Here is a 23499-nt window from a genome sequence, read left to right on the forward strand (position 1 = left end):
GCCATTGCCAAAAAAAAAAAAAAACCTTCAATAAAGCAAACATGAAAAAGAAGAATGGTGTATTCTGATATGTGATGTGAAAAGCATATTTATCAGCCCGTATTGTACTTAACGCCCAAATGCAAACCCTGAAAAAAAATACACAGATCAGAGAAGTTGACTGATAGAAAACGTCCAACTATCCCCAGCTGTCCTTCTAATATACATAATCATTCATAGGAGAAGTAGACTCGGTAACAATTGCGCTCGAGGAATAGCGATGCCGCGATAACTCGTTCATCCTCGTTTCCGGAAATGCACCACAAAGTATGGACTGAGCCGCGCGTTCGGATACGGATATATCGCAAAGATAGGTGGTATAACGCCGATGGAAGTTTACTTCGCGCGTCCACCCTTGGTGGCTTCCAGGAAGAGCACCTTCTTCTTCACGACCGGGTCGTATTTAAGCATGCTCAGCGGACGGTGGGTACGGGGCCTAATCATCGTCCGGAAGTAGCCGGTCATGGCCATGGAGATGAGACGAACAGCGACGGTGCGCGACTTGGCTGTGAAGGGTCTTGTCAGTGGGATTGTTGCGGGGGCATGTTTTCAAAGCCCATCTATGGGGATATCCCACAGAGACGAGCCCGTCTCGGTGGGTATACGCACCTTTCTTAGCCATGGCGGCGGTTTCGATGGGACAATCGTGGAAGTGGTAATGAGAGTGTGGTCGATCGGGAGACGTGAATGTTCGGAGATGCGGCGGAGAACTTTTGACTATCACGTGACTGGTCCCTAGTGACCACGTGATCTATACTTCAACAAGTAGCGTTTCTGTCTCCAGTTCTTTGTTCGTCGAAAATCCATGTTCTGATAACTGGGCAGCTTTCAAGAGCAGAGATTCTGTAAGATGGCAAGGAGTTGATATCTTATCAGGATGAATCGCCTTGTCGCTGTGGTCTATCCTTCACAGACCCGATGCAGCTGCAGCTCGCACTCGAGGAACTCTGATACAGTAGGGCAGTGTAAAGCCCCAGATTCACAATGGAAGATGTTTCATGTGATAAAATTGTTTGAAACAAGATACTACTAATGTGCTGTATGTCATCAATTTTATGGATGGATCTATAGGCTCTCGGCAATATGCGTCTATCCATCGGATCGGTCACAGGATGTCAAGAGTCCATGCCTACTGGGGGCATCGATCAAGATATGGTGGCCCCCATATTGGCCATCGAGATCATGGAAGAATATTCAGAGCTGAGCATGGGGTAGCCAAGGAACCATCCATGCACAAGAACGACTCATAGTCAAGCAGACAGCAAAGATGGTGTTTACCCTATACAGAGATTTTCGCATCCCAACCGGTGTTTAGGCGGGATGTGCAACCGCCAAAGCTTCTCCCATCCAGCTGACTTCGGCAGATGGCCATGTCGCGCTGGGACGGGCAGATCGTGCATAACCGGGCGGACCGATGGTCGAGGAGGGTTACGCATAATTTGCACTCTACGAGGGAGAGATCCGGACGATGTTTCGCTTTCTTCTTGCCACGCAGATGATGTCTATCGCTTTGGTCTGATGGTCAAGGGCAAAGCATAGCGCATGTCCCATGCGCTAACGTATCTGGGAGAGGTGCGCCGCCAACCTCAATCAGATATATTGGATATCGGACACATTGAGAATAAGGGATCAGCACTTCAACGGGCTCAGAAATAGTCGCATGATCACCCTGTGGTCAGTGCTAGAGGGAGCGATGCAGATCCTGCGCAGTGCTTTAGTGCCGGCCTCAGCCGTCGCGGGAGGCACGGTATATCTTCCGTGCGGCCGACTGGATGGAGGGTTTGTGCAGGGTCGACATGCAGGCTCCCGCATCGTCGTGAAGGAGGGGAGATTTCTCCCTCCCGCTGCGCCACATCGTGCACCCTCTTCATCCCGACCCATCTAGCGCAGCTCATACGGATATCATGGGATGGCGACGCGGCTGGATGATGTCCCGGTATATGGCGTTTGCCGCGAGGTAATTGGTGGCAGCGCAAGGCGCACTCCCGAATCTAGACACAGATGTACTCCCTAGGGCGCGTTAAAAGTTTGCTTTACACTATCAGTGCGGGGTTGAGGAAGAATCTGCCCTGGTGGTGGTTACGTAGGTTTGCGATGGTGAGTCAGGCGACCGGTTCTTGCTATTCTAGAGCTGATGCCTGGTCTTGGGGAGATGGTCTATCTGGTCTCACCAGCCATGCCACGAATCTATCCACACAGCCGGCGGCTTATTGCCACTGGGTTGTTGTTCTGACTCAGGCTATCCGTGCGTGAATGCATGGATCGACGGTTTACTGTGGAGTATAACTGAGTTACGCTTGTGATTTTACAAGGTATTTACTTGGAATGATAAATTTCAAGGTGTTAGACCCTTGTATTTTGTTACCAATAGAGAGTACCTTAGAAGCACCGCATAGGGACATGGTATTATCTCCTTCGCCAACGTAGGTCTAACAACGCCAGAATCCCATGGACATTCTGTGTAAATGCCAAACAAATCGATAAAAAAACAAGATTCACCCATACGCCATCCTTTATTATGAAAATCACAGTTGATGTTACGAAACGCCCACCATGCATGGTACCTACACCTTGTAGTAGTTGGGAGAGAGCCGACCCCGGATGCGTTCACTGCGACGACGCTTGAAGAGCACTGGACCAGTCGCAGTCTCAGACGAGTGGACGTAGTCAGAAGCAGGGTCAAAGTTGATAGAACCATTGGGCAAGACACTGGAATGGCACTGAATTAGCTGATGACGCAACGGTTAGAGGTACACCCGGCCACACAGGAATCATACCGATGATCATCCTCAGAACCAGTATCGGATGTCGCGCGCTCAGTGGCCATCCCAAAGTTGCTGGTACTCTGCGCATAGGGACGCAGCTCAACCATGGACGACTCAGAGGTGATCCCCTCGGTGGACGCGCTCATGGCCGTGGCATGTCGGACCCAGGAGGCGACGGACGCGTAGGTATCGGTTTGCGCAGGCACAGTCCTGGAAATGCCGTCATCTGGATGCGAGGACTCTTCGACGAGGAGATTGGACTGCTCATTGTGGTTGTTGTTTTTGTCGTTGATGGCGTCGTGGGTGCCAGCGTACTGCTCGACTGAGTGGGTATCTTCGTCCATTGCGGCCGCGCCCTCAGTCACGTCGACACTGGGTGCGCGAACACAATTGCTGCTGGCAGCTCTGAAGAAGGGAGTCGCATTGAGGGGGGTATCTTTGGCGAGCTCGTCGCGGAGAACAGCTTGGGAGTGGAGTCTGGGATCAAAGGGAGGGTAAACTTGGCTGAATCGGGCCTCGAGATACTCGTCGACGCTGGATTGCGTGAGACCGCTAAGAGCGGCGTAGAGTTCTTCGCTGCTAAAGGACATGGCTGGGTGGATTTGATAGTGAGAAGTTGTTCGTATGGAGAAGGTGATGTGAGTGACGAAAAGGAAAGTTGAATGGCAGTGACAGATCAAGGTCTTTTATAGAGGAGACATGGCCGGCAAGTTCCTTTGGAGCGCCACTCTTCATTTCTAGAATGATGGACATTATCATGTTTTGTATAACGGCTCTGGAACAGACTCTTTGTGAGGCTGAATGGCTTTACTCTGAAGAAGTATATAGAGCTATTTTCCCTGTTGACACTGGATCTCTCTACGATACTAGCCTGAGCCCGGACCAAGTCCTTTATTGAACATGGTAGCGCAAGCCCTGGGGGCTGGAAGTTCCCGGCTACTCTGTAGTATAATGAACGGCGAACTCCTATGATAAGCTGACAAACTCCATATTCACATATTCCATAACTGATAGTAAGGAAGTATACAATACTGCAGGTGTGATAACTTTACTGTGCAATAACAGTTCCGTACCAGTACGACATCACACTAATGCATGTCTATACAAACATCTCCAATCATCATGCTCGATCCCCATGAGTCATTCATGTTACGGCCAATGAACATCTGCATAGCGCAACATTGTTGCCATTTATTGGATCGCAGTTAAATACATAACACATAACATAGGAAATGCACAGTCAACTGCCACTCAATCATCATAATTCATTCTTAGCGGCATCCGCCCTGAGCACTGCTGCATCTGCAGTTCGTGACTCATAGATTAACCTGCATGCATTCTCTCAAGATCAAACCAAGCCAATCAAGACAGTCCAACGCGCAAACCATTTTTTGTGCTTTCTGTTTTTTAGGATCAAAATCACCAGCACTAGCTCTGCGACGCAACAGTGGAATAAAATCCAGGTATTGCAGTGGTACGTATCAAAGTCAAACCACGAGCAAATCTCAACCCAGTGAGAAATCCCAAACTCCAGCCTGAGGAATAGGGAACACGGCTCGTGCAGTGGACACAGGGAGTTGTATCTCCTCTAATATCCAATGCTTGGAATGGAGGTTCCTACCGACACGACGGGGGTTCCGTGCGGCCCTGCGCTGAGGTGAAAAGCGTTATACCCACGCTCATATAGACCGGGGCTTCAAAGACATAGCGGTATCATTTGGCAAAAAAGAGAGAGAGAGAGAGATTTTTCAGGGTCGTTCAACGGTGGTACTCCTTCCGACGGTAGACACGGGAGGATTCCTTGTAGCGCTCCATACGTTCGGCCTCGTCCTCGTCGTAGAGGGAACCCCGGCTGGGAGAGCTCCGTGGGGACGGGTAGATGATGACACGGCGAGGTTTGAGGGAGCGAGGCTCCCGCTCGATGATCTCATTGCAAACAATGGACTGTTGGCTGGCGGGACGGCGAGGAGCGACAGGATAGGTACGGTCGTAGCTGATGATGGGGGGCTGCACCGCGGGGGCCTTGTCGGTACGGTGCATGTGTATGCCATCCTCGATGGCCAGGAGGAGACCCCGGACGGCCTTGCAGCTGCGGGGGACCTTGACCAAGGTGGGCTGGTGGGCGTCCCGGTCAACGACGGAGTAGGCCTTTCCGTTCTTGCTGTAAATGTATCCGGCGACATCGAGGGCATACTGGTGGCCGCGCTCGCAGAGGGAACGATCCTCCCTGTGGACCAGCTCGGGGTCGGCGCACTTGTCACAGTGGCTGGCATGACGCTCAAAGGCCTGAATCACGTATTCCTCGTCGGCCTCAAGGTCGCGCACGGGCACGACGGGCTCGACGATTGTCTCGATGGGAGCGGGCATGGTGGAAGCGCGACGAACGGAGTATGTCCTGCGGAAAGGTGGTGAGGACGGGAAGAAGAGATCCCGTAGGGACGAAGATGGGTGAGGTCGGGAGCGAAAGGGAGACACGGTGGCTGTAGGAGTAGAGAGGGTTCACGGAAGGATGGCAGCTATAGACTGGTAGGGAGAAGAGTATAGAGAGAAGAAGGTATGGAGGGAGGATGTTGCAGGAGGAAGAGGGAGACGGAGAGGGTGTATAAGTACTGGGAGTTATAAAGAAATCTAATGACGGCATTGGTCACAAGCAAAGACTACATGACAGACAACACCATACGCAATCGGGACTAGCCCCAGGCGTCAACGAGGCACACTGGGTGGAGGTGGTGGCTGTGGGGTCTCGCCGGTTGGAGGGGGTATGGCCCCGCTGATTGGTGGCCGCCTACTGAAATGGCGGTCATCTCTCTCCAGAGTCGCTCCTCGAGGAGTCATCTGTGGCTGGTGCTGCTTTACGCCGACACCCATGCGCTCCAAATGCCACAGGACCCCTCGTCCATTTCCCCTTTCTTCTGGATATAACCGCCGTCCCAGGACCCCCAGCGCAACTTGAGACGTTCTCCTGTCTCAACCGTCCTCTCGGTATCCTATCTCCTCTGTTAGCCATGTCTCTCTCCTCGTTTCTAAGAATAAACCAAACCCCTCGTGTCGCCGTTCCTTGTGATCGTCCCCGTCGATAAGGGGTCAGGATCGTCGGAGCGCCAAATCAGCCTCATCCCGGTTTCCCCTCGTAATGTCCGCTCAGCCTCAGCCACTCCTGGACTGGCTGTCAATGTTGCTCGTGTGTCTGGTCTAGCGCCGCAGCCACAGTTTCTCCTGTTCCTTTTGCGCCGTCGACGTCAATCCAGGCCCCATCCACCCATCGTTCCCCCCGTGCCATCATGATCCCCACGGATGGATGAGGCTCAGTTGACTGACCCCTTAATGTGAGTTAACGCGCGCAAGACTTTCTGCATCATTCAATGCATGACATCCTATCGATATGCGGACGGACCTATGGAGCCGCAGGTTCACCATCCATTGATCGTTGTTGCCTTGACGCTGGGAAAAGGACAGATAGTCTACATTCCCTCTCGGTCAAGGCGTCTTTTACTAGACCACGCTACCATTCTTACAATTCTGGACGAAGCCTACGGCATACGCACATGCCTTCGGCCGCCCAGTCTGGACCAATTTTGGCCCCCAATTGCTTGTTAATTCAACTTTGCTGCCTATCATGTGTCGCAATGACCTCCAACCAGAGACGGGAGGACTACAACACTGGCAAGAAACACCAACACCTACAGTCCTGAGGAACACCCGTTGGTTAACTGCCTAACACTTTGCCAGCTGACCAAGCTACGACAATCAAGCCTACCAGGAGTCATCACTCTCCCACAGCTCTAATCCGTTCATACCCTTGTCAGCCTACCACCCTCCACTGCTCCCTTTGCGATCCCGTTCTCCCCAAGCCCTAGTCATGCCCACCGTCTCATCCGAACATAATGCAAACCTCAAATCCCACATCAACAAGCGCGGCCGGGCTAGCTCAATCGGCAGAGCGTGAGACTCTTAATCTCAAGGTTGCGGGTTCGACCCCCGCGTTCGGCTTAACTTTTTGCAAATTGTACGGATCTCATGGAGATTTGACTGTGTGGTTCAAAAATTTCTTTTTGGGAGGTGGGAAGGGTCCCCGAAGGTGTGATTGGCGGTGCGGTACTCCACCGGGCTCCACCCGTGATGGTTCATCTCGGAGGAACTTGATCAACATCAGCTATATATAGCCTCGAGTATAAATAGTAGGTAGCTTGTGCGGCATTTGGGGTGTTGGATTCAGTTGCTAGGAGTTGGTATTACGTTTGAGTCAGTTCTATAGATCATTTTCATTATCGCAGGAAGCAATGGTGGTGCGAAAACGTTTTGCCTGGCTGGCCTCTTTATATATTTTGCGACCCGATACCTTTGTCCATGCTACTTATAAGTTGTACTGACTGCAGATTATACTTGGATATAATGATCAAAATTGACGACAGGTACACAGATCAGTAGATAGTTCTTGTAGTCAAGCTCTCTACACTTGGCTTGAATGTCATCGTTGCTTTGGGGCACTAAGTACCACATCCGCATACAGACAGTGCTGACCGATACACCCCTCCTACGAGATTTCAATAAGCCAATGTACTTGTTTGACGATGTACCTAGGTAGTGACTGGCAACTGAACGTTCACCATAGTCAAGACAGTCATACCGGCCCAGAACGGATGGTCTCATAATTTGTTCCCCAATCCAATAAGCCAAGTAGAACTGGAATCAAAGGAAGACATCGTAATCCGTTAAACGGCCTGTTTCATCTCATTAGTTTGGAATCATCACCAGAATCCAACTGGTTTGACTAACAATTCCTCAGCTTGCTTGCTTGCTCCAAGAGTAGCTCGCTCGACAGAAGTCTGGGGACCCCAATCCTGCAAGGATATTAGCAGTTTTTCCATTACATATCGGACTGGCTGGTAGGCATACACTTGCAGACAAAATTCTGGCAGCTGTTGCAGTGACCACGGCAGTCATTGTGCCCAGTACACATCTGACCACAATTGTCCTTGTTGTAATGGTGCTTATTGGGGCCTGGAGAGGCGACGGCCAGGGTAACGAGGAAAGCGACAGACAAGAAACTGAGGAGCTTCATGGTAGCTGTGGCTGTTGGGTTCGGATGAGGGGTTTGGAGTGGTATGGAGATCTTCGAGAACTAGGTGGATGATGGTAGCGGACTATGAAAAGAGGAAGAGCGGAGTGGGACTGCATTGTTTTATAGGTTTAAAGTGAATGTTTCTGAGAATGATATGAGTGAATGAGTGCAGACCGTGACTGAAAGGGGCCCTGGCTGTTGAGGTTACGCAGACCGGTGAAGTTGAAAGAATCCCGCTGTACGGCGGGTGCCCGACAAAGAATATGCTTGATCGAGTTCATTGTAGTGCTTCACGTAGCGCCAATACATACTTGGTGCCAGTGTCCTTTCTTTGAGTTGAAATACGTATATTGGTGATACATCTGTATACCTTATGGTTGTCGGAGGGACCGCCCTTCCGTGATTCACTTCTACTCCAAGGGGCCGGTCAACTTTCCAATGAAGTCACCCACTGCATTTTTTGGATTATTCTATCTTCCATCACAGCCGCTAATGCTAGGCTTCTCTGCTGCTACCCGCTCAACGGAAGTGCCGCGAATTGTTGGGGAAAGTAAATTCTGAGACAAAGCAAGAGTCAAGGTTATCCTGGTGAGGCATTATGCAGGGAGAAGGCATATAATACCACCACCCCAAATGAACGCGGGAAGATGTTCTTTCTTGGAAAGGAACCCCTGGGCGAATGTCAATTGTAACCGGGCATTTCTTGCTTTCCATACTATCGTTGTAGAATGCGGCTATTGTGTTGGCAAGTATCCACGAGATCGCTCTGCTAGGGTTGATAGACTACTTAGAGAGCACTGAAGTTGTTAGATGTTTGTGGAGACTGTGGCAATTGGGTTCAGACGTACTGATGGGATGGATACCTCCAAACAGGCGAGGTTTGGTTCTAGGTTATAGCTGACCTTTGGAGAATGGTAGGTGGAGTTCGACACTAGTCGTGATACCTCCGCCATCCCCATCAACGTAGGGCAGAAGACCCTGCAGCGGTTATTCCAAGACTCCGCCGAATGCTCGGAAACCGTCGCATATAAACCAATCGAGACCTGAAGTGATTTCTTGTTGCCGAGCTCGTCGGCGTTGAAATCCACTGGCGCAGTTAGCCGACCGACCAGGAAAAGACGGCCAATCGGAGCACTGTGAGCTTATCGATGGGGACGTATCAGCGCCCACCGATCGCCCCCCGCTTTTTGGCGGTCGGCAATGCGGATTCCATTATTATGTACGGATTGCTGCGCGGGGAAGTGCCAGGCACAACTCCTTCGCTTCTTAAATACCCCTCATCCTTCGTCTCTCGTGCCAGGAGCCTGTATCCCTCCCTTCACTCCCAATCGCGCCCCAACATGCAGATCCCAGGTAGGTGAATACAATGCCTTGAACAAGGTCGACGCCTCGCCGGTATTAACACGCCCCCCGTAGCATCAGAATCGAGTCTCCAGGCTCTCCTGGACCAGCATCGACCGGACTTGAAACCATACGAAGACCTCTACCGTCACCTCCACTCGCACCCGGAATTATCAGGCCAGGAAGAAGAAACGTCAGCTACTGTCGCACAACACCTCCAGGGCCTTGGGTTTGAAGTCCACACGCACATTGGAGGCTATGGTGTGGCCGGTGTTCTGCGGAATGGCGATGGGCCGACGGTTCTCTTGCGAGCAGATATGGATGCCCTGCCTGTTGAAGAGAAGACCGGGCTCCCTTACGCTAGCAAAAAGACGGTGAAGAACAAGGATGGCGCCCCCGTTCCCGTCATGCATGCATGCGGCCACGACACGCACGTCGTCAGTCTTATGGCCTGCTCTGAATTTCTGAATTCTACCCGCGAGCAGTGGGCGGGTACTCTCATCTGTATTTTCCAGCCGGCGGAGGAGCACTTAAGCGGGGCTAGAGCTATGATTGAGGACGGTTTGTACGAAAAGGTCCCCAAGCCTGACGTGGTGCTGGCCCAGCACGTCATGCGCATGAAGACGGGAACGATCAGTATCCGCTCGGGGCGTCTGCTCACCGCCGGGGATGCGTTCGACGTCCGTGTCTACGGCCAGGGAGGACACGGTTCGGCTCCGCAGACCACCGTCGATCCGATTGTACTTGGTGCGTCAATCGTGATGCGCCTCCAAGGTATCGTCAGTCGAGAGGTCATGCCGGGAGAGATGGCAGTTATCAGCTGTGGCAGTATTCACGCCGGTCATGCGCCAAATATCATCCCCGACTATCTGGATTTGCAGCTTACTGTGCGGACGTACGACGCGAGCACCCGTGAGCGGGTGGTGGCGTCTATCAAACGGATTATCGAGGCTGAATGCCATGCCTCGGAATCTCCCCGGAAGCCGGATGTCAAACATGTGCTTTCCGCCCCCGCCACCATCAACGATGACGCGACCGTCAAGGCGCTGAAGAACACGTTTGGCTCCTACTTCAAGGACAACCTCGTTGATAGCGAGCCCGCATCGGCCAGTGAGGACTTCAGTCTTCTCGCAACGGCAGTCGGAGCCCCGTATGTGATGTGGACTTATGGTGGCGTTGATCCTAAGACCTGGGATGATGCTGTTGCGAAGAACACGGTCAACCAGCTCCCCAACAACCACTCGCCATTCTTCGCTCCGGTCATGCAGCCGACGTTGCTGACGGCTGTGGATGCGATGTCGGTCGGTGCGCTTACCTTCCTCAAGCGGAAGTAAACTCCACGATCTGCACCAAATAATGATTGCATATATGGATGAAACCAATAGCATGATATCTTGGGATACAAGCATTTATCAGATTCATTGAACTAACCTCATCGTAAAAAATCGACTCATAAAACATCAGTAACATTATGTAGTCAGATCGTCACAATCTGGGATACCACATCCCCAAGAACAAACCATTGTGGTGCTCATTTCTTGTCAGACACATGGACGATAATCTTCCCTCTTGACCGCTGGGAGCGCAGCTTTTCGAACGCCTGGACCGCATCCTCAAATGCAAAGGTACTATCGACCACGACTGTGATCTTCCCCTGTTGGATCCACTCCCCGATCTGCACCAGCTCTTCCTTCCTGTTCTTAAACATCAAGATATCGTATTTCCTCTTACCCCCACCGAGGAAGCCGGGTCTTACCAGACGGTCGGCGAACGACAAGATCGACGAGCTCAGCAGCGATGTCGAACCGACCTGGACAAACGCTTTCCCAGGGAGCAGGAAAGCATCGCATTCCCTATACAACGAATCCGGCGTCCCAACATGGTCCACCACTAAACTAAACACTTGTCCTTTGGCCTTCAACGCGTCCAGCACATCCTCCACTGAGTAATCAATCACCTCGTCAGCGCCTAGCTCCCGACAGAATTCCACGTTCCGCGTGGAGCACGTCGTGGTGACATGGCACCCCAGCAGCTTGGCGATCTGGATGGCAAACATGCCACAGCCGCCGGAACCTCCGTTGATAAACACCTTGTCGCCCGACGAGACATACGGCTGCAGCGACTGGAGCGCCGTCTGGCCCGCGATCCCGATCGACGCCGCATCGTCCGGGTCCAGGCCATCCGGGAGCGGAGCGGTCGTGCGCGCGCTGCAGACAATGTACTCACCTAGTGAGCCGAACTGCGATGGCATCCCGAGGCTGCCGTACACCAGCTGGCCCCGTTTGAGGTCCTTGACCGCCGAGGCGGCGATGATCACCTGTCCGCAGAAGTCCATTCCCGGGGTTGCGGGCTTCGGGATCATAAGGTGCGTCAGGGAAGTCAACTCTGGGACTTTGTAGTCGGCTGGGTTGATGGCCGCGGAGATGACCTTTACTAGGATCTGGTCGTCGCGGAGGGCGCCTGGCATGCGGGCTTCGGAGTCTAGGTGGAGGTTCTTTTCGAGTCCGTCGGTGGTGCGGGAGTAGAGCCATGCCTTCATGGTTCGAGGGGGGGAAGTTGGCTTATCTGCGTTTGAGTCCATTATAGTATTTTGCCGATCGTGGTTGTGCTGAAGATGTTGTTGCACAGCTGATGGTTGATGATGGATTGGAGTTGACGGGGTAAGCTTGAAGTGGGGAAAGAAGGGGGATGGGCCAATCAAGTCATCTCTAGTATAAATCAGTTGTGGGCATTTTTTTATGTGATGGGTCAAGGGAGGGTTGTTGTGGAGATACCGAGGTGTCTGTGACGCATGAGAGGACTATTGAATTGTATGGACAAGTCTATTGTCGACGATGGCTCTTGGAAGTGTCGTGTACAAGGGTCACAGCGGAAATGACATCATCGCCTTAGAAGAGCTCCCTCCCACCGTCACAGATTAGTGAGACATATTTATTTATTTTGTATTAAGATCTGCATACAGGGTCTCCATTAGGTAGTACATACTGCATCCCAGATTACCTGCCTTTGAATGAATGAGGTGAAATTGTAGTATTTCAATCCTGCCTGAGGGGTAAGGCATCATGGATGACTAACCACAACGTCATCGTGCCTGCAAGTACAATATACTGCGTCTTCTGCCCCGTCGCGATCCCTTCTCTCTTCACCAACCCTCGTCGTCATTGATCAATTCGATTGGCGCTGATCGACTCTCGTTTCATTTGTTCCCAGATTATATTCCGATTTCTACTCTTTCATTCATTTCTCTCTCTCCTTCTCTTCCTCCACTCTCCACTCCCTTACCTCCCTCCAGTCTGCTGAACCCGGCTTTCCCCCGTCCGTTCATTCTTCCCACCTTATCCATTACTTCTATCTATTATATACTCCCCCATGCGATGATATTACGCTGCAATTCCTCCTCCAACCCAGAATGCCGCTGAATACTGTCGCCTTGGGTGTCGCCCTCACTCCAACTGTCATCTCAACGCTGTTCTCCCATGTGGGTCGCCCGTTGCCGTCACCCAGCCTCGGCTGGTTCTCCCTGGTCCTGTTTACCCATGGTTCCTCCACGCTGACATATGGACTATCTAGTACTTGCATCCAAAATTGCATCACCATAAACCAAGCACCCATATCACCTACGATGAAGGAATCCAGATCTTCCGCGAATTCCTTGGTTACGCTGCAAAGCACACCGTCGAGGACCTGCAGGCTTTCACATGCCAGAAGGTCCCCAGTCCGCACTGGGTGCGGACGGAGATGGTCACTGTCCCCACCCAATATCTAACGTCGGCTGCGGAGGCCATCCTGGCCCAGTTAGGGCCTTCCGGCGTTGAAAAGGTCGGCGGAAAAGAATGGTGGCAGTGGCGTGGCCCCGCCGAGGATCTCAAGAGCGAGTGGATCGAAATGCGCAAGGACTACAACGAACGGAAGCAGACTGTCGGCGTGCATCCGAGTCAGAAACGCATCATGTTGTACATCCACGGTGGCGCTTATTACTTTGGCAGTCTGGAGACCCATCGCTACCAGATGCAGCGCCATGCGCGGAAATTGAAGGGTCGGGTATTTGCACGGTAAGAGGGTCCCTGTTGAACTAGCGCTCTGCGCGATTCTATTGGGCTAACTGAGTGCAGTGAGTGATGCTGATGGGCTATTGAACGTCATGGACTAATATACTCTTGCAGCTCAATATCGCCTCGCTCCGCAGTATCCGTTTCCGTGCGGCTTGCAAGATTGCCTCGCGGCTTATCTGTTTCTCTTGACTCAGTATAAACCCAACGAGATTATCTTCGCCGGAGACTCTGCGGGTGGTGGAATGGCCCTCTCGTAGGTGACATCTCAACGTTGGATACCTTATTGCTGATGTGTTACAGATTGATGGTCATTCTCCGTGATCAAGGCATCCCCTTACCTGCCGGAGCGATCTTAATTTCTCCGTGGGTAGATCTTACCCATTCCTTCCCCAGCATTGTCGCCGACAACCCGGGAGACTACATCCCTCCTTGCGGTTTCCGGCATAAGCCCTCCGCCGCCTGGCCTCCCCCTAATTCGGACGAGCTTAAGTCTATGAAGAAGAATCTTGGCAAAAAGGCTGCGCGGCGAAGTGAGGCGGAGAAACTCGTTCCGAATCGACACAGCCAAGACAAGGATGCTGCGCGCAAAGGGTATTCCATCGACTCTCATGATGACCCTAACGTAGGGAGCGACGCAAAGACCAATTCTGCCGAAGAGCGTGAACAGAACGACATCATCGTTCCCATCGACGGTAGCACAGTCCATGTAAAGGATCAAATCCACATGTATACCACTAACCAACTCCTCTCGCATCCTCTTGTTTCGCCTGCTTTACAACCGTCTCTTGGGGGTCTACCCCCTCTTCAAATCTTGGTCGGCGGAGGCGAGATGCTACGAGACGAGCAATTCTACGTGGCTCATAAAGCAGCTGATCCTACCGCATACCCGCCCAGCGACGCCTATCTCGACGAGTATGACCCAACCCGTGAAATTCTGAACAAGTATCCCGGCACATATGTGCAACTGCAAGTCTGGGAAGGACTTTGCCACGTTGCCCCCACCCTAAGCTTCACACCTCCGGCGAAGTACATGTATCGGTCGATTGCGCAGTTTGGAGCCTGGGCGCTTGCTTGTGCTCAAGAGTCAGAGATCGACATTATCGATGACGATGAAGTGTCGCCGATTTCTTCTGATGACTCTGAAAGTCCAGTTACACCCGTGGATGGAAGGAAAAATGAGAATGCGACCCCCAAACCGTCCCATGTTGGGATCGCTGGCGACCCGCTTCCGGCATTTAAAAACAGGATGATACGACAGAGGATCGGAAAGGCCGGTCACATCTATCCGATCGATCCTCCTTCTTCTTGTCCTGTGCTTCAGATTCCTCCATCTCAGGTCGGGACCTTCAATCCCGTGCTTGTCAAGAAGTGGTTGGCGGCCAAAGACGAATGGGACACGAAGTTTGCCCACAAAAAGCTGCGAGTCCAGACGCAGTTGATCAAAGAATTGGCATATAGCTTCCAGCAGGATTTCCCCGGGGAATTGCCCCCGGCATGTTCCCTGGCGGCCCGAAAATCCGCCCCGGGTGTCTTGCCTTCGCGGACAACTCGGAAGAACCATCCTATGACTTGGTGGAGTAACTGGGCTAGCAAGCATGATGAGAGAACCATCGAAAGAGAAAAGGAGAAAGAGAAAGGTGGGCTTTCTAGGAGAACCAGTGTGGAGGCTGGTCGAGCAGGTGCCTCCATCAAGGGGCTCAACATGCACGACCACGAGAAGTCGTTGAACTCGTTCCCTGTCCAAGAGTCTGCCTCCGCATCTGATCTGGAAAAACAGCAGGGTGCCAACCAGAGGCCTGCTAATGTCAACGTCGACAAGGCAAATCAAAATGGATCCGCTACAGCCCGCTCGGACAGTTCCCGGGTGAAGGCAGGGTCTGAGGATAAGCCATTGAGTCCGCTAATAGTCTTACCTCCATACGACGAAAAGAAATTTACGGAAGACAACGCGAGCACCCAGTCGCTGTTCCACGCGCCCGGTATCATTCCTGCGACATCTGATCTATCTATGTCCCGTCTGAAACAGCGTCCATCATCTCAGGCCGGCTCTGCGACCATCCGGAGCGGTGTCACTTCTGAAATTGCAGACGATACGAGCACCATTGGTGACAAGTCACTTGCTGTTACTAACGCTGGCGTTGATGCTGCTAGCACACGTGCTGTTCTCAATGCGAGGGGTGTTGTCGGACTAGTAAACGATGCCGATTCTACCCGTCGCTCAACGGATGCACTGTCCATGTCGCGCAAGTCCGCTGATATGGAGACCTTGTCAACTGGTCTGGGAGTAGACGGCGCAAGCACTAAAACAGGTGCTGACGCTGTTCCTGCTTGACATGTTACAATATACGGCACATTCGAGATGTGCTGTCACTCATTTAATGTTTCAACGTGCGATTTATAATATCTACCCCGATACCTACACTGACTTTGGATTTCATTTGTGATATTACTTGATATACTGTCCGAGATTACCTGTTATACCCCGTGTATCTACTGCATTTGTATTCGTCATACATCTAGTTCATTGCGTGTTCGACTACATCAATATACACAAGCGCTACCATCATTGCCAAAGAAGACTTGGAACACAAACATAGGGTATATTTTCTAACTAGTATACATATTAAACAAAGTGGCAAATTGAGCTCACCACTCCACTCCCACCTTCTTAGCCACCTTTCCGGCAACATCCATAAACGCCTCGCGTCGTACGCTTCGCTCTTGCGACTCTTCAGCAACCACTGTTGGCACCCCACGATCCGCATCCTCGCAGACCCTCGCATCGAGGGGAATATCGCCGAGGAACTCCACCCCAAGCCGGCGACACTCGGCAACGACGCCCCAATCCTCCGCGCCGTCATTGCCATGGGCATGGTCGCCATGCGAGAAGATCCGCGTCTGATGCCCACACTGGGGACAAGCGAAGAAGGCCATGTTCCGCACCATACCGAGCACAGGCACGTCCATGCGCTGGAACATGCCGAAGCCGCGCACGGCATCGCGCAGCGCTATATCCTGCGGCGTCGTCACAATCACCGCCCCGTCCACCACCACCTCCTGGTTGATCGTCAGCTGCACGTCGCCGGTGCCCGGGGGCAGATCGAGGAAGAGCACGTCCAGCGGGCCCCACGACACCGAGTGCAGCAGCTGGTGCATGGCCTTCGTGACCATCAGCCCGCGCCAGGAGATCGGCGTCGTATCCATGGGGAGATTGGTCGAGTTCGCGGGCGGGTCGGGCTGCGGGAGGAGGTAGCCCATCGACATGGACTTGAGGCCGTAGTTGGTCAGCGGGAGGAGGCAATTTTCTGCAGCGGTCGTTCGTCAACTTATTTTCGTTTCTTTTGCTTTGGTCTCTCGCAGGGGCAGGGAAGGAGAAGGGGACGGAGCGTACTGTCGTCGAGACGCGGTTCGCCGGAGAGATTGAGAAGCGTGGGGATGGAGGGCCCGAAGATGTCGGTGTCGAGGATGCCGGTGCGGATGCCGCGGCGGGCGAATGCAAGCGCTAGGTTCACGGCTATTGTGGATTTTCCGACGCCGCCCTTTGCGGACGACACGGCGATGACTTTCTTCACGTCGCGGATCTTGCGCTTCTCGGGGAGACCGCGGCGGCGCGGGAACGACGGAGGGGTGCCGGAGCGAGGGAGGCCCTGGGCTGGTTAGGTCGCTGAAGAAGCGAGACGTGGGGGAGGGTAGCAAACAAGAGGATTGTCATGTTGGAGGATGCGACACGAAGAAAAGAGTCTTCGTTGGAGCATGTTGGCGATGTTGGTGGAGAGGGAGAAGTTGTTGCTGTCGCTGTTGATGTCAGCAGGAAATTGACAATATTGCCGGGAATAATCCTCACCGCCGGCAGAACTTACTCTTTTCTATTGTTCCGGTGGCCTATGAGTGAAACCTATGCCGACACCGCCTGCGGACTTTTCGACGGCAGAAAATAAAGTAAAAAAAAAAAAGTTGAAATTTCCGGACAACACAAGACGCCTGGTAGATTAACTCCCATGCGCCATGGCTAAGTCGCTGGCGGAACAGATTGCTGAGCTAGAGGACCCGACTCCTAAAGGTGGCATCCAACCATCCGGTTCCTTATCGGTGATGTGGCTAACGTGTTGTCTAGATTTTGACCCCGAAGATTTGGAGCGCGGTGCCCCGGACAGCGACGATGACGGAGTCAAAGTGGCGGATGAGAATGCGGGACGGGAGCATTATCAGGCCGTAGGGTGAGTATAGGATGACTTTTGTGAATTGGCTTTGTGTGCTCATTATTGCAGGAAAGCGAAGCTCCGCAAGCAGGATCCCGTCGAGCTGGGCAAGCAGTACGCCGGATCCCGGGTTAGTAGAGACGCACTCGAGGCGGAGAGCGATGATGACCCGTTTAAACTGCGCTCGGACGATGGTGATAGCGAAGAGGAAGAGGAGGAGGAGGAGGAGGAGGAGGAGGAGGAAGAGGAGGACAGCGACGACGAGGAGGGCCTGCAGTTGGAGGACGATGACGATGACGAGGACATGTCGGAGGAGAGCGAAGAGGAGCCACCTCGACAGCAAAAATCCAAATCTTCTGGGAAGGCGAAGAAACAACTGGCGCCTGATGATATGGAGACCGACGGGTCGGAAGAGGAAAGTGACGATTTGGCTGAAGGATCCGACGATGAGGAGGATGAAGAGGACGACGAGTCTGAAGACGAGGAAGATGAGGACGATGAAGAGGAGGAAGACTCTGGTCGTCGCATGAAGCCTGCAAAGTCTGACGACCGGGACGAACTCCGTCGACTCATGGCCACTGACCAGAAAACGATCGCAGCGACCATATCCAACGCGGCCAAGGCCGATGCAGTCAAAGGAAAAGCCGTCAAGCAACAGCGGGCCACATTCGATGCGCTCTTGAACACCCGTATCAAACTTCAAAAGGGCCTGACTGCTATGAACCAGATCGGCATCGTCTCCAAGGACGCTGACAGTGTTGACAAAGAGGCCGTCAAATCTGCCGAGTCAGCTGCTCTCGCTCTCTGGTCTACGCTTGAAGACCTCCGACTTGCGCTTGCCGATGCTCAGTCTCCCGATGGCTCCAAGAAACGGAAGCGACCTGAAGCGGTGACGCCCAATACGTCGTCGGCCTCTCTATGGAAACGCATGACGGACCTGGAGTCAGACGCCCTTGCGCACCGCCGAACCATTTTGGACAAGTGGTCGTCAAAGGTCCGTGGCTCTGCCGCCACGATACCCAACGCCCGGGGTAAACTCCTGGGCTCGGCCGCTGGCGGCCAGCAGACCATCACCGCCGTTCTCGATGTGCAGATTGCGTCGGAGACCGGTGACCGTGCTGTTAAACGGGCCCGCAAAGCCGGCAACGGCTCGGGCGACGACGGAGACTACGAACCTGTCTACGACGACACTATCTTCTACCAGACATTGCTTCGGGAGCTTGTCGAGCAGCGCATGTCCTCTTCGGATGCCATCACGAACGGCGTTGACACGCTGCATATTCAGCTCCCTTCTCGCCTTTCTGTTCACCCGGTGACTGGTATGCGCAAAGACAAGGTGAAAAGGGACGTCGACACCCGCGCGTCCAAGGGCCGCAAGATGAACTACGATGTGCATGAGAAGCTGCAGAACTTCATGGCGCCGGAGGACCGGGGTACATGGACCATTCATGCCAGAGAAGAATTCTTTGCCTCTCTCCTTGGAAAGTCTGCCAGTGGATTGCTGCGCGAGGGAGATGACGATGATGTCAGTGCAGCGGAGAGCGATGAGGATGTTGAAGAAGGTGGGCTGAGGTTGTTCCGATCCTAAGGTTGATTTTGATACCGATACATTTGATTGAAAACACGTTCTCGGTGAACTGGGTGTTCTAGAGCGAGCCCTTTGGACTTCATGTATTTAGGTCAAAAGAAATCATTTGCATTATCTGTATAAACAAAGGCATTATGTGACCAAGTAATTATCATGCCTTCCATTGCCATGCATATCATTACTCCAAACGAGAAACCACCGGCTGACGTTGTGTCAAAAGCAAATCCCATGCTACCCCTTCTGTCCATAACTCAAAGTACTCTATTTCATACAGGCTCACAGTAGAATAGCTCCCGCCAACCCAGCGAACGCGCCGCCGATGGGGATCAGGATGGCAGCCGCCCCACCAGTCGAGGATGGCGCGGATGCGGACGCCGTAGATGAGGCCGTAGATATCGTTGGGGTATTCGAAGAAGCGGAAGATGAGGTGACGGTAGCGGATGGTTTGACTGCTGTGGAGGAGCTGCCAGACTCGTCGCCCTTGTGAGGTTTGGAGGCTTTGGGGGCCGGCTTGTGTGCAGGACGTGGCTCGGCTTGAGGTTCAGGACGGGGCCGTCATGGAATGACAATACCCTCCTGGACGGCAGGTTGGCCGTTCACAAAGGCCGCAGTGGCCAGGAGGCCGATAGGGAGGAAGTAATGCATGATGGTAGTTTATGTTCGATTGTAATGGGCCGGTTCAAAAAGAGGATATCGCAATTGCTGTCACAGCAGTAGATTAGAGATGATGAGATGGCCGTCTCAAACAAAGAGGAAGAAGAACACAGCTTAAGTAAATTTAGCATCTCCTGTACCGTGACTTGAGCCCCCAATGCCAAATATACGGCGGTGTCCATAGAAGCAAAATCCATTCGGCAAGGCACACTGCCTCGCTGATGAGCCGGGAATAGAGCCACGCATATCCAGATTAACCTACCCTTGAAAGCCTCATACTAGACCCTTGAGAGGTTTGTCCTTGAGGATATGGAGAATTTAGCGTCCTAACGAGGTGTCTCAGCGTCAGGCTGAGTCGGACAGACACCTTCATAGAATTACGAGCCAACCAATAAGGTGAAATGGAGACTAACTGTAACGTCTTCTGTGGACCCATCTTTGCAACAGACATCGTCGAGCTTCTCCGTTGACAGGAGCCAGGGCCTTGGTGATCTGCAGGGGCTGCAGGCCAGAGCATGAGGGTGGATGGTGAGGATAGAGATCGGCACTGCTCAGCCTCTTCTCTTTCACTCCTATGGCTAACCTGATACTCCGTATTCTGCGGTGACGGCGAATTACTGCATCCGGTATAGCGTGCCTGATCGGGGAAAGCGCGTCGCTGCCGCTTAGCATCAAGGTGCGTGGTCTATATAGATGGCCTCCGCGCCCGCCTGCCTCTCCTCGTTGCTTTCCCATGCTTTGACGCCGTGCCGACTCAGAGCAACTTGAGCCATTTTTACCATTGGGCCGGTCTCTCCGTATTCTGCACTTCGCCACCCCCTTTTACTGCAGTAAGTCAGAATCATTTCCCATCGTTCCTTGAGCCGTCCTCTGATTGATCTTTTCTCCTCTCAGTTGAATAAAGAACGGAGCAGAATTCGACACAATCGCGAAATCGCACAGGCGGCTTACTCTAAGAATTCATACCACAGTAATGATGAGCGACACTTACGGGACAAGATTGAAAAAGGGCGATATATGGCACGGATTATATAGATAGATCGCGCGGGTTTAGCTCGTGACATAAGGTTGGCGGGCTGAAATCGCGATAAGCGGTACGATGGCAGACTCTTAGGACCCAAGTCGGCTGTGCCGACGGTCTTCGAGCCACTGACCGGGCTAAGCAGTTCTTAGAGATTGTTCCTGTATCCTTAAAATATCTTTATAACATCGAAGAAACTCTTTCAATAACCGCCACAAGAGATTTTCCAACAAAAGACGAATATACTGAGACTGGAAAATATATCTACTCTACTTCTTACGTTTATATGGATTCTCGTAGTATAGATCTGCTTGTTCTTTATATATTTATTACTCTATTTCATTTTCTATCCACCCGTCCTGGAACGCCGACGCCACCCACATAAGGAATAATGGCGCAAGATGTGTAGTGACACTACAGGTAAAATATCTCTCGATCAGCATCCTTTCGCTTACGCTCAGAGAGCCCAATGGGAAGGTAAGGCGAGGAGGCTCGGTATATGTCTGAAAGGGAGGTATCCGCGGGGGCCATGTAAAGGACAGGAATTCCAGAAATGGATCCAATGCAATTCGGACATGGCCATTTTGCGCGCGGAGAGGCTCATCGATCTTCTAGGCGATTAGCTGTCGATGGTTCTTCGAAGCAGACGGTTAGATGAGGATGGCCTTCTGATATGGCTGGTCAGCCCCTATTCAGGATTTCTAGCTAAATTTAGGGAGACACAGTCTATATTAGGGCATGCTGAACCCTGTGATTCGGAGATCTGCAGTCCAGTGTCTGAATGTTCACTGTAGTACTCGGCGCTGCTCTCTGAGAACTCAGGTCAAGTGCGTGTGACAACAATCAGCGGTTTAAAGTATTGATGCGCCTTATGGTGGAAGCAATGTAATTTTTGGACAAAATATCTCCATAAGTTATTTGAACTCATAGCCGCTGCAATGATTCTTCAAACCTTTCCAGTTACATAAACATAGGGATAACTTTTGGTACACTGCAAGCTTTTGGTAATGGCAGAACAAATCCTAACTTCTCAGTTGTTTGCATCATAGTCCTTAATCAACAACATCGACTTTTGCGGAGTTTTGGTGTGTGCTTCTTTCCATCCAAGAGCTGTTCCGGGAAATTTGTAGAATGCTTTCACATTCTCCACGTCAGAAGGTTGTATCTGAGGCGGGAACTCATACCCCATCACCGAGAGCGGGTTACGTGGACCAATTTGCACGGTGTAGTTGTGTGCTTTATCCTCCAGCTCTGGTGCAAACTCATGACGGAGACCCAAGACGTGACCAAGCTCGTGCAAGAAAATATTTTTCAGGTACTGCACAGTGCCTGGTTGGAATGCTGCATTGTATACGTTAAGCACGTTCAGGTCCTCCTCATTCGGGAAAAACGCCTCGGCGAGGACTCCATCTTGATTGCCCGCGAAGGAGAGGACAAATGCAGCATCCTCAATTTTAGCTACCCATTTGAGTTGCACGCCTAGTTCAAGTTTGTTCCATTCGTCAGCTGCTTGCTTTAACGCTTGGGCAGCGGTAAGTGCCAACTCTGGCTTCGGGTACCCGTTTGCAAAGGCCGCAAAATTGACGGATTTATCGGGGCCAGTCTTCCAGCGAGGAATAATCTTCCCAAGCCCAACCTGAAGTGCCGCTGTGTGGGCACTCCCTTGGAAAGTTGTTGGCATGGGTTTCTGCGTCGCACATGTGTATTTTGCCGGCACTGTGGTAGAAGTGCCGGGTGCTGGCTTCAAATTTTCGAGCTGAGAAGCGCCAACGGTCGACGGGTCAAGGGTCTGTAGTGCCTCGGCGCCGACAGCTCCTCTTAGTTCCTGGTAGAAATTGGCCCTGGTAGGGTCAATAGTAGGTTGTTGGTGGGGCATAATGAATGGTTTGGGTGGGCCAACTGCCGTTCCGCACCAGTATTTCTCAATGTATTCCAGTTCGATAAGACAATAGTCAATCGTGGTTAACTTGTCTTGTTTAGATCAAAGACTGTTGGATTGAATTGGCCCCTGAATATATACTCAACAACGCATCAAGTCGCCACCTGCGACAAAGATGCTTCCGTCATGGTGATGCCCCCAGAGACTCACCATACACTCCAGACCCAATCCGGGTATCTGAGAAGGTCGCACAACGAGTTGTCAGCTGAATGTAGAGTATGACTTGGCGGCGAGGAGGAACCACGGATAACCGAACAACAGATGAAGCTGGTTACCGAGTTGCAGTCGGATGACCGACGTGCGTCATCTGGCGTACAAGAAATTGACGGCTGTCACCCACTTTCGGGCGCTAATTTCAAATTAAGCTGAAGGGAAGAGGCTGAATGCTCGGTGCCTCTGTGTTAATAGATTCGTAGTTTCAGGTGCCCACCGCAACTGGATACCTAGGGTGGTGTGGCCGCTGTTTGAGGATTCATAAGGAGCCTAGAGGCATCGCTATTGTCTAAGGCTGTACTATGTTGGACTCGCACAAACTGTGTGGGGCTGAATTGCTCTGCCCTGGAGGGTTCGATACCAACCGCGCGGACAACATTTGATTCATCTTTGGCGGAAGCGCATTCCTAGTCCGTGCGCATTGTATGCCATCTTATTTGCGGGCTGAACTCACGGCCAAATAGTGAACTACCAAACCACGGTTCCGGCCCGTTATATGGTGCTACTGTCAGCCCTAGTTTTTTTTTATTCTACCGAAGAACCAGGCGAAGCGTCCCAGAGTCTCCGTGGGGAAGCACATAACGGCACATCCAGTACCTAGATTAACGCGGCCGCATGCGGCATGA

At 52.2% G+C, this 23499-nt stretch overlaps 11 protein-coding genes across 11 annotated transcripts; 4 read left to right on the top strand and 7 right to left on the bottom strand.

The window, feature by feature from the left end:
- Positions 1-25: 25 nt before the first annotated feature.
- On the bottom strand, positions 26-709 carry BDV59DRAFT_172258 (bL33 family ribosomal protein). Its single transcript, XM_073688687.1, has 2 exons — positions 649-709; positions 26-545 (listed from the first exon to the last, which is right to left on the bottom strand). Exons 1-2 carry the CDS (start codon positions 659-661, stop codon positions 376-378), a joined length of 183 nt encoding a protein of 60 aa, XP_073550949.1. The 5' UTR covers positions 662-709; the 3' UTR covers positions 26-375.
- Positions 710-2603: 1894 nt separating this feature from the next.
- Positions 2604-3394, bottom strand: BDV59DRAFT_199396 (uncharacterized protein; the record flags this gene model as incomplete). The annotated part of the gene is made up of 2 exons (XM_073693360.1): positions 2604-2748; positions 2817-3394. The coding sequence occupies 2 exons, from the start codon at positions 3392-3394 to the stop codon at positions 2604-2606; spliced, it is 723 nt and encodes a 240-aa protein (XP_073550950.1).
- Positions 3395-3967: 573 nt separating this feature from the next.
- Positions 3968-5376, bottom strand: BDV59DRAFT_172260 (uncharacterized protein). The gene has a single exon (XM_073688688.1). It carries the CDS (start codon positions 5169-5171, stop codon positions 4563-4565), a length of 609 nt encoding a protein of 202 aa, XP_073550951.1. The 5' UTR covers positions 5172-5376; the 3' UTR covers positions 3968-4562.
- A 1216-nt stretch (positions 5377-6592) lies between these two features.
- BDV59DRAFT_129705 (uncharacterized protein) lies at positions 6593-7044 on the top strand. Its single transcript, XM_073686950.1, has one exon. It carries the CDS (start codon positions 6689-6691, stop codon positions 6965-6967), a length of 279 nt encoding a protein of 92 aa, XP_073550952.1. The 5' UTR covers positions 6593-6688; the 3' UTR covers positions 6968-7044.
- Positions 7045-9097: 2053 nt separating this feature from the next.
- On the top strand, positions 9098-10623 carry BDV59DRAFT_172266 (putative zinc metallopeptidase). The gene is made up of 2 exons (XM_073688689.1): positions 9098-9219; positions 9283-10623. The coding sequence occupies exons 1-2, from the start codon at positions 9207-9209 to the stop codon at positions 10539-10541; spliced, it is 1272 nt and encodes a 423-aa protein (XP_073550953.1). The 5' UTR covers positions 9098-9206; the 3' UTR covers positions 10542-10623.
- A 1-nt stretch (position 10624) lies between these two features.
- On the bottom strand, positions 10625-12001 carry BDV59DRAFT_172267 (NAD(P)-dependent alcohol dehydrogenase). The gene has a single exon (XM_073688690.1). It carries the CDS (start codon positions 11786-11788, stop codon positions 10739-10741), a length of 1050 nt encoding a protein of 349 aa, XP_073550954.1. The 5' UTR covers positions 11789-12001; the 3' UTR covers positions 10625-10738.
- Positions 12002-12261: 260 nt separating this feature from the next.
- On the top strand, positions 12262-15846 carry BDV59DRAFT_172270 (lipase/esterase family protein). Its single transcript, XM_073688691.1, has 4 exons — positions 12262-12685; positions 12778-13258; positions 13371-13512; positions 13560-15846. Exons 1-4 carry the CDS (start codon positions 12617-12619, stop codon positions 15589-15591), a joined length of 2724 nt encoding a protein of 907 aa, XP_073550955.1. The 5' UTR covers positions 12262-12616; the 3' UTR covers positions 15592-15846.
- Positions 15846-17035, bottom strand: BDV59DRAFT_172272 (Mrp/NBP35 family ATP-binding protein). Its single transcript, XM_073688692.1, has 3 exons — positions 16958-17035; positions 16651-16906; positions 15846-16564 (listed from the first exon to the last, which is right to left on the bottom strand). Exons 1-3 carry the CDS (start codon positions 17012-17014, stop codon positions 15906-15908), a joined length of 972 nt encoding a protein of 323 aa, XP_073550956.1. The 5' UTR covers positions 17015-17035; the 3' UTR covers positions 15846-15905.
- Positions 17036-17222: 187 nt separating this feature from the next.
- Positions 17223-19206, top strand: BDV59DRAFT_129764 (AATF family protein). The gene is made up of 3 exons (XM_073686952.1): positions 17223-17319; positions 17374-17476; positions 17528-19206. Exons 1-3 carry the CDS (start codon positions 17265-17267, stop codon positions 19044-19046), a joined length of 1677 nt encoding a protein of 558 aa, XP_073550957.1. The 5' UTR covers positions 17223-17264; the 3' UTR covers positions 19047-19206.
- Positions 19207-19322: 116 nt separating this feature from the next.
- BDV59DRAFT_199403 (uncharacterized protein) lies at positions 19323-19691 on the bottom strand (the record flags this gene model as incomplete). The annotated part of the gene is made up of 2 exons (XM_073693361.1): positions 19323-19579; positions 19619-19691. The coding sequence occupies 2 exons, from the start codon at positions 19689-19691 to the stop codon at positions 19323-19325; spliced, it is 330 nt and encodes a 109-aa protein (XP_073550958.1).
- Positions 19692-21626: 1935 nt separating this feature from the next.
- On the bottom strand, positions 21627-22931 carry BDV59DRAFT_172279 (uncharacterized protein). Its single transcript, XM_073688693.1, has one exon. The coding sequence runs from the start codon at positions 22595-22597 to the stop codon at positions 21752-21754; it is 846 nt and encodes a 281-aa protein (XP_073550959.1). The 5' UTR covers positions 22598-22931; the 3' UTR covers positions 21627-21751.
- Positions 22932-23499: the final 568 nt, after the last annotated feature.

The sequence above is a fragment of the Aspergillus ambiguus genome, assembly GCF_047715705.1.
Source record: "Aspergillus ambiguus strain CBS 117.58 unplaced genomic scaffold BDV59scaffold_5, whole genome shotgun sequence".
Classification (NCBI taxonomy): Eukaryota; Fungi; Ascomycota; class Eurotiomycetes; order Eurotiales; family Aspergillaceae; genus Aspergillus; species Aspergillus ambiguus.

What these genes read in the sequence shown, in the direction of transcription:
- BDV59DRAFT_172270 (XM_073688691.1), top strand. Translation starts at nt 12,617, where the DNA reads ATGCCGCTGAATACTGTCGCCTTGGGTGTCGCCCTCACTCCAACTGTC. An exon ending in TCTCAACGCTGTTCTCCCAT is followed by an intron (nt 12,686 to 12,777) that starts GTGGGTCGCCCG and finishes TGGACTATCTAG; the next exon opens with TACTTGCATCCAAAATTGCA. An exon ending in GAAGGGTCGGGTATTTGCAC is followed by an intron (nt 13,259 to 13,370) that starts GGTAAGAGGGTC and finishes ATACTCTTGCAG; the next exon opens with CTCAATATCGCCTCGCTCCG.
- BDV59DRAFT_129764 (XM_073686952.1), top strand. Translation starts at nt 17,265, where the DNA reads ATGGCTAAGTCGCTGGCGGAACAGATTGCTGAGCTAGAGGACCCGACT. An exon ending in AGAGGACCCGACTCCTAAAG is followed by an intron (nt 17,320 to 17,373) that starts GTGGCATCCAAC and finishes CGTGTTGTCTAG; the next exon opens with ATTTTGACCCCGAAGATTTG. An exon ending in GAGCATTATCAGGCCGTAGG is followed by an intron (nt 17,477 to 17,527) that starts GTGAGTATAGGA and finishes TCATTATTGCAG; the next exon opens with GAAAGCGAAGCTCCGCAAGC.
- BDV59DRAFT_172267 (XM_073688690.1), bottom strand. Translation starts at nt 11,788, where the DNA reads ATGGACTCAAACGCAGATAAGCCAACTTCCCCCCCTCGAACCATGAAG.
- BDV59DRAFT_172279 (XM_073688693.1), bottom strand. Translation starts at nt 22,597, where the DNA reads ATGCCCCACCAACAACCTACTATTGACCCTACCAGGGCCAATTTCTAC.
- BDV59DRAFT_129705 (XM_073686950.1), top strand. Translation starts at nt 6,689, where the DNA reads ATGCAAACCTCAAATCCCACATCAACAAGCGCGGCCGGGCTAGCTCAA.
- BDV59DRAFT_172260 (XM_073688688.1), bottom strand. Translation starts at nt 5,171, where the DNA reads ATGCCCGCTCCCATCGAGACAATCGTCGAGCCCGTCGTGCCCGTGCGC.
- BDV59DRAFT_172272 (XM_073688692.1), bottom strand. Translation starts at nt 17,014, where the DNA reads ATGCTCCAACGAAGACTCTTTTCTTCGTGTCGCATCCTCCAACATGAC. An exon ending in TCCAACATGACAATCCTCTT is followed by an intron (nt 16,907 to 16,957) that starts GTTTGCTACCCT and finishes TAACCAGCCCAG; the next exon opens with GGCCTCCCTCGCTCCGGCAC. An exon ending in CGAACCGCGTCTCGACGACA is followed by an intron (nt 16,565 to 16,650) that starts GTACGCTCCGTC and finishes CGACCGCTGCAG; the next exon opens with AAAATTGCCTCCTCCCGCTG.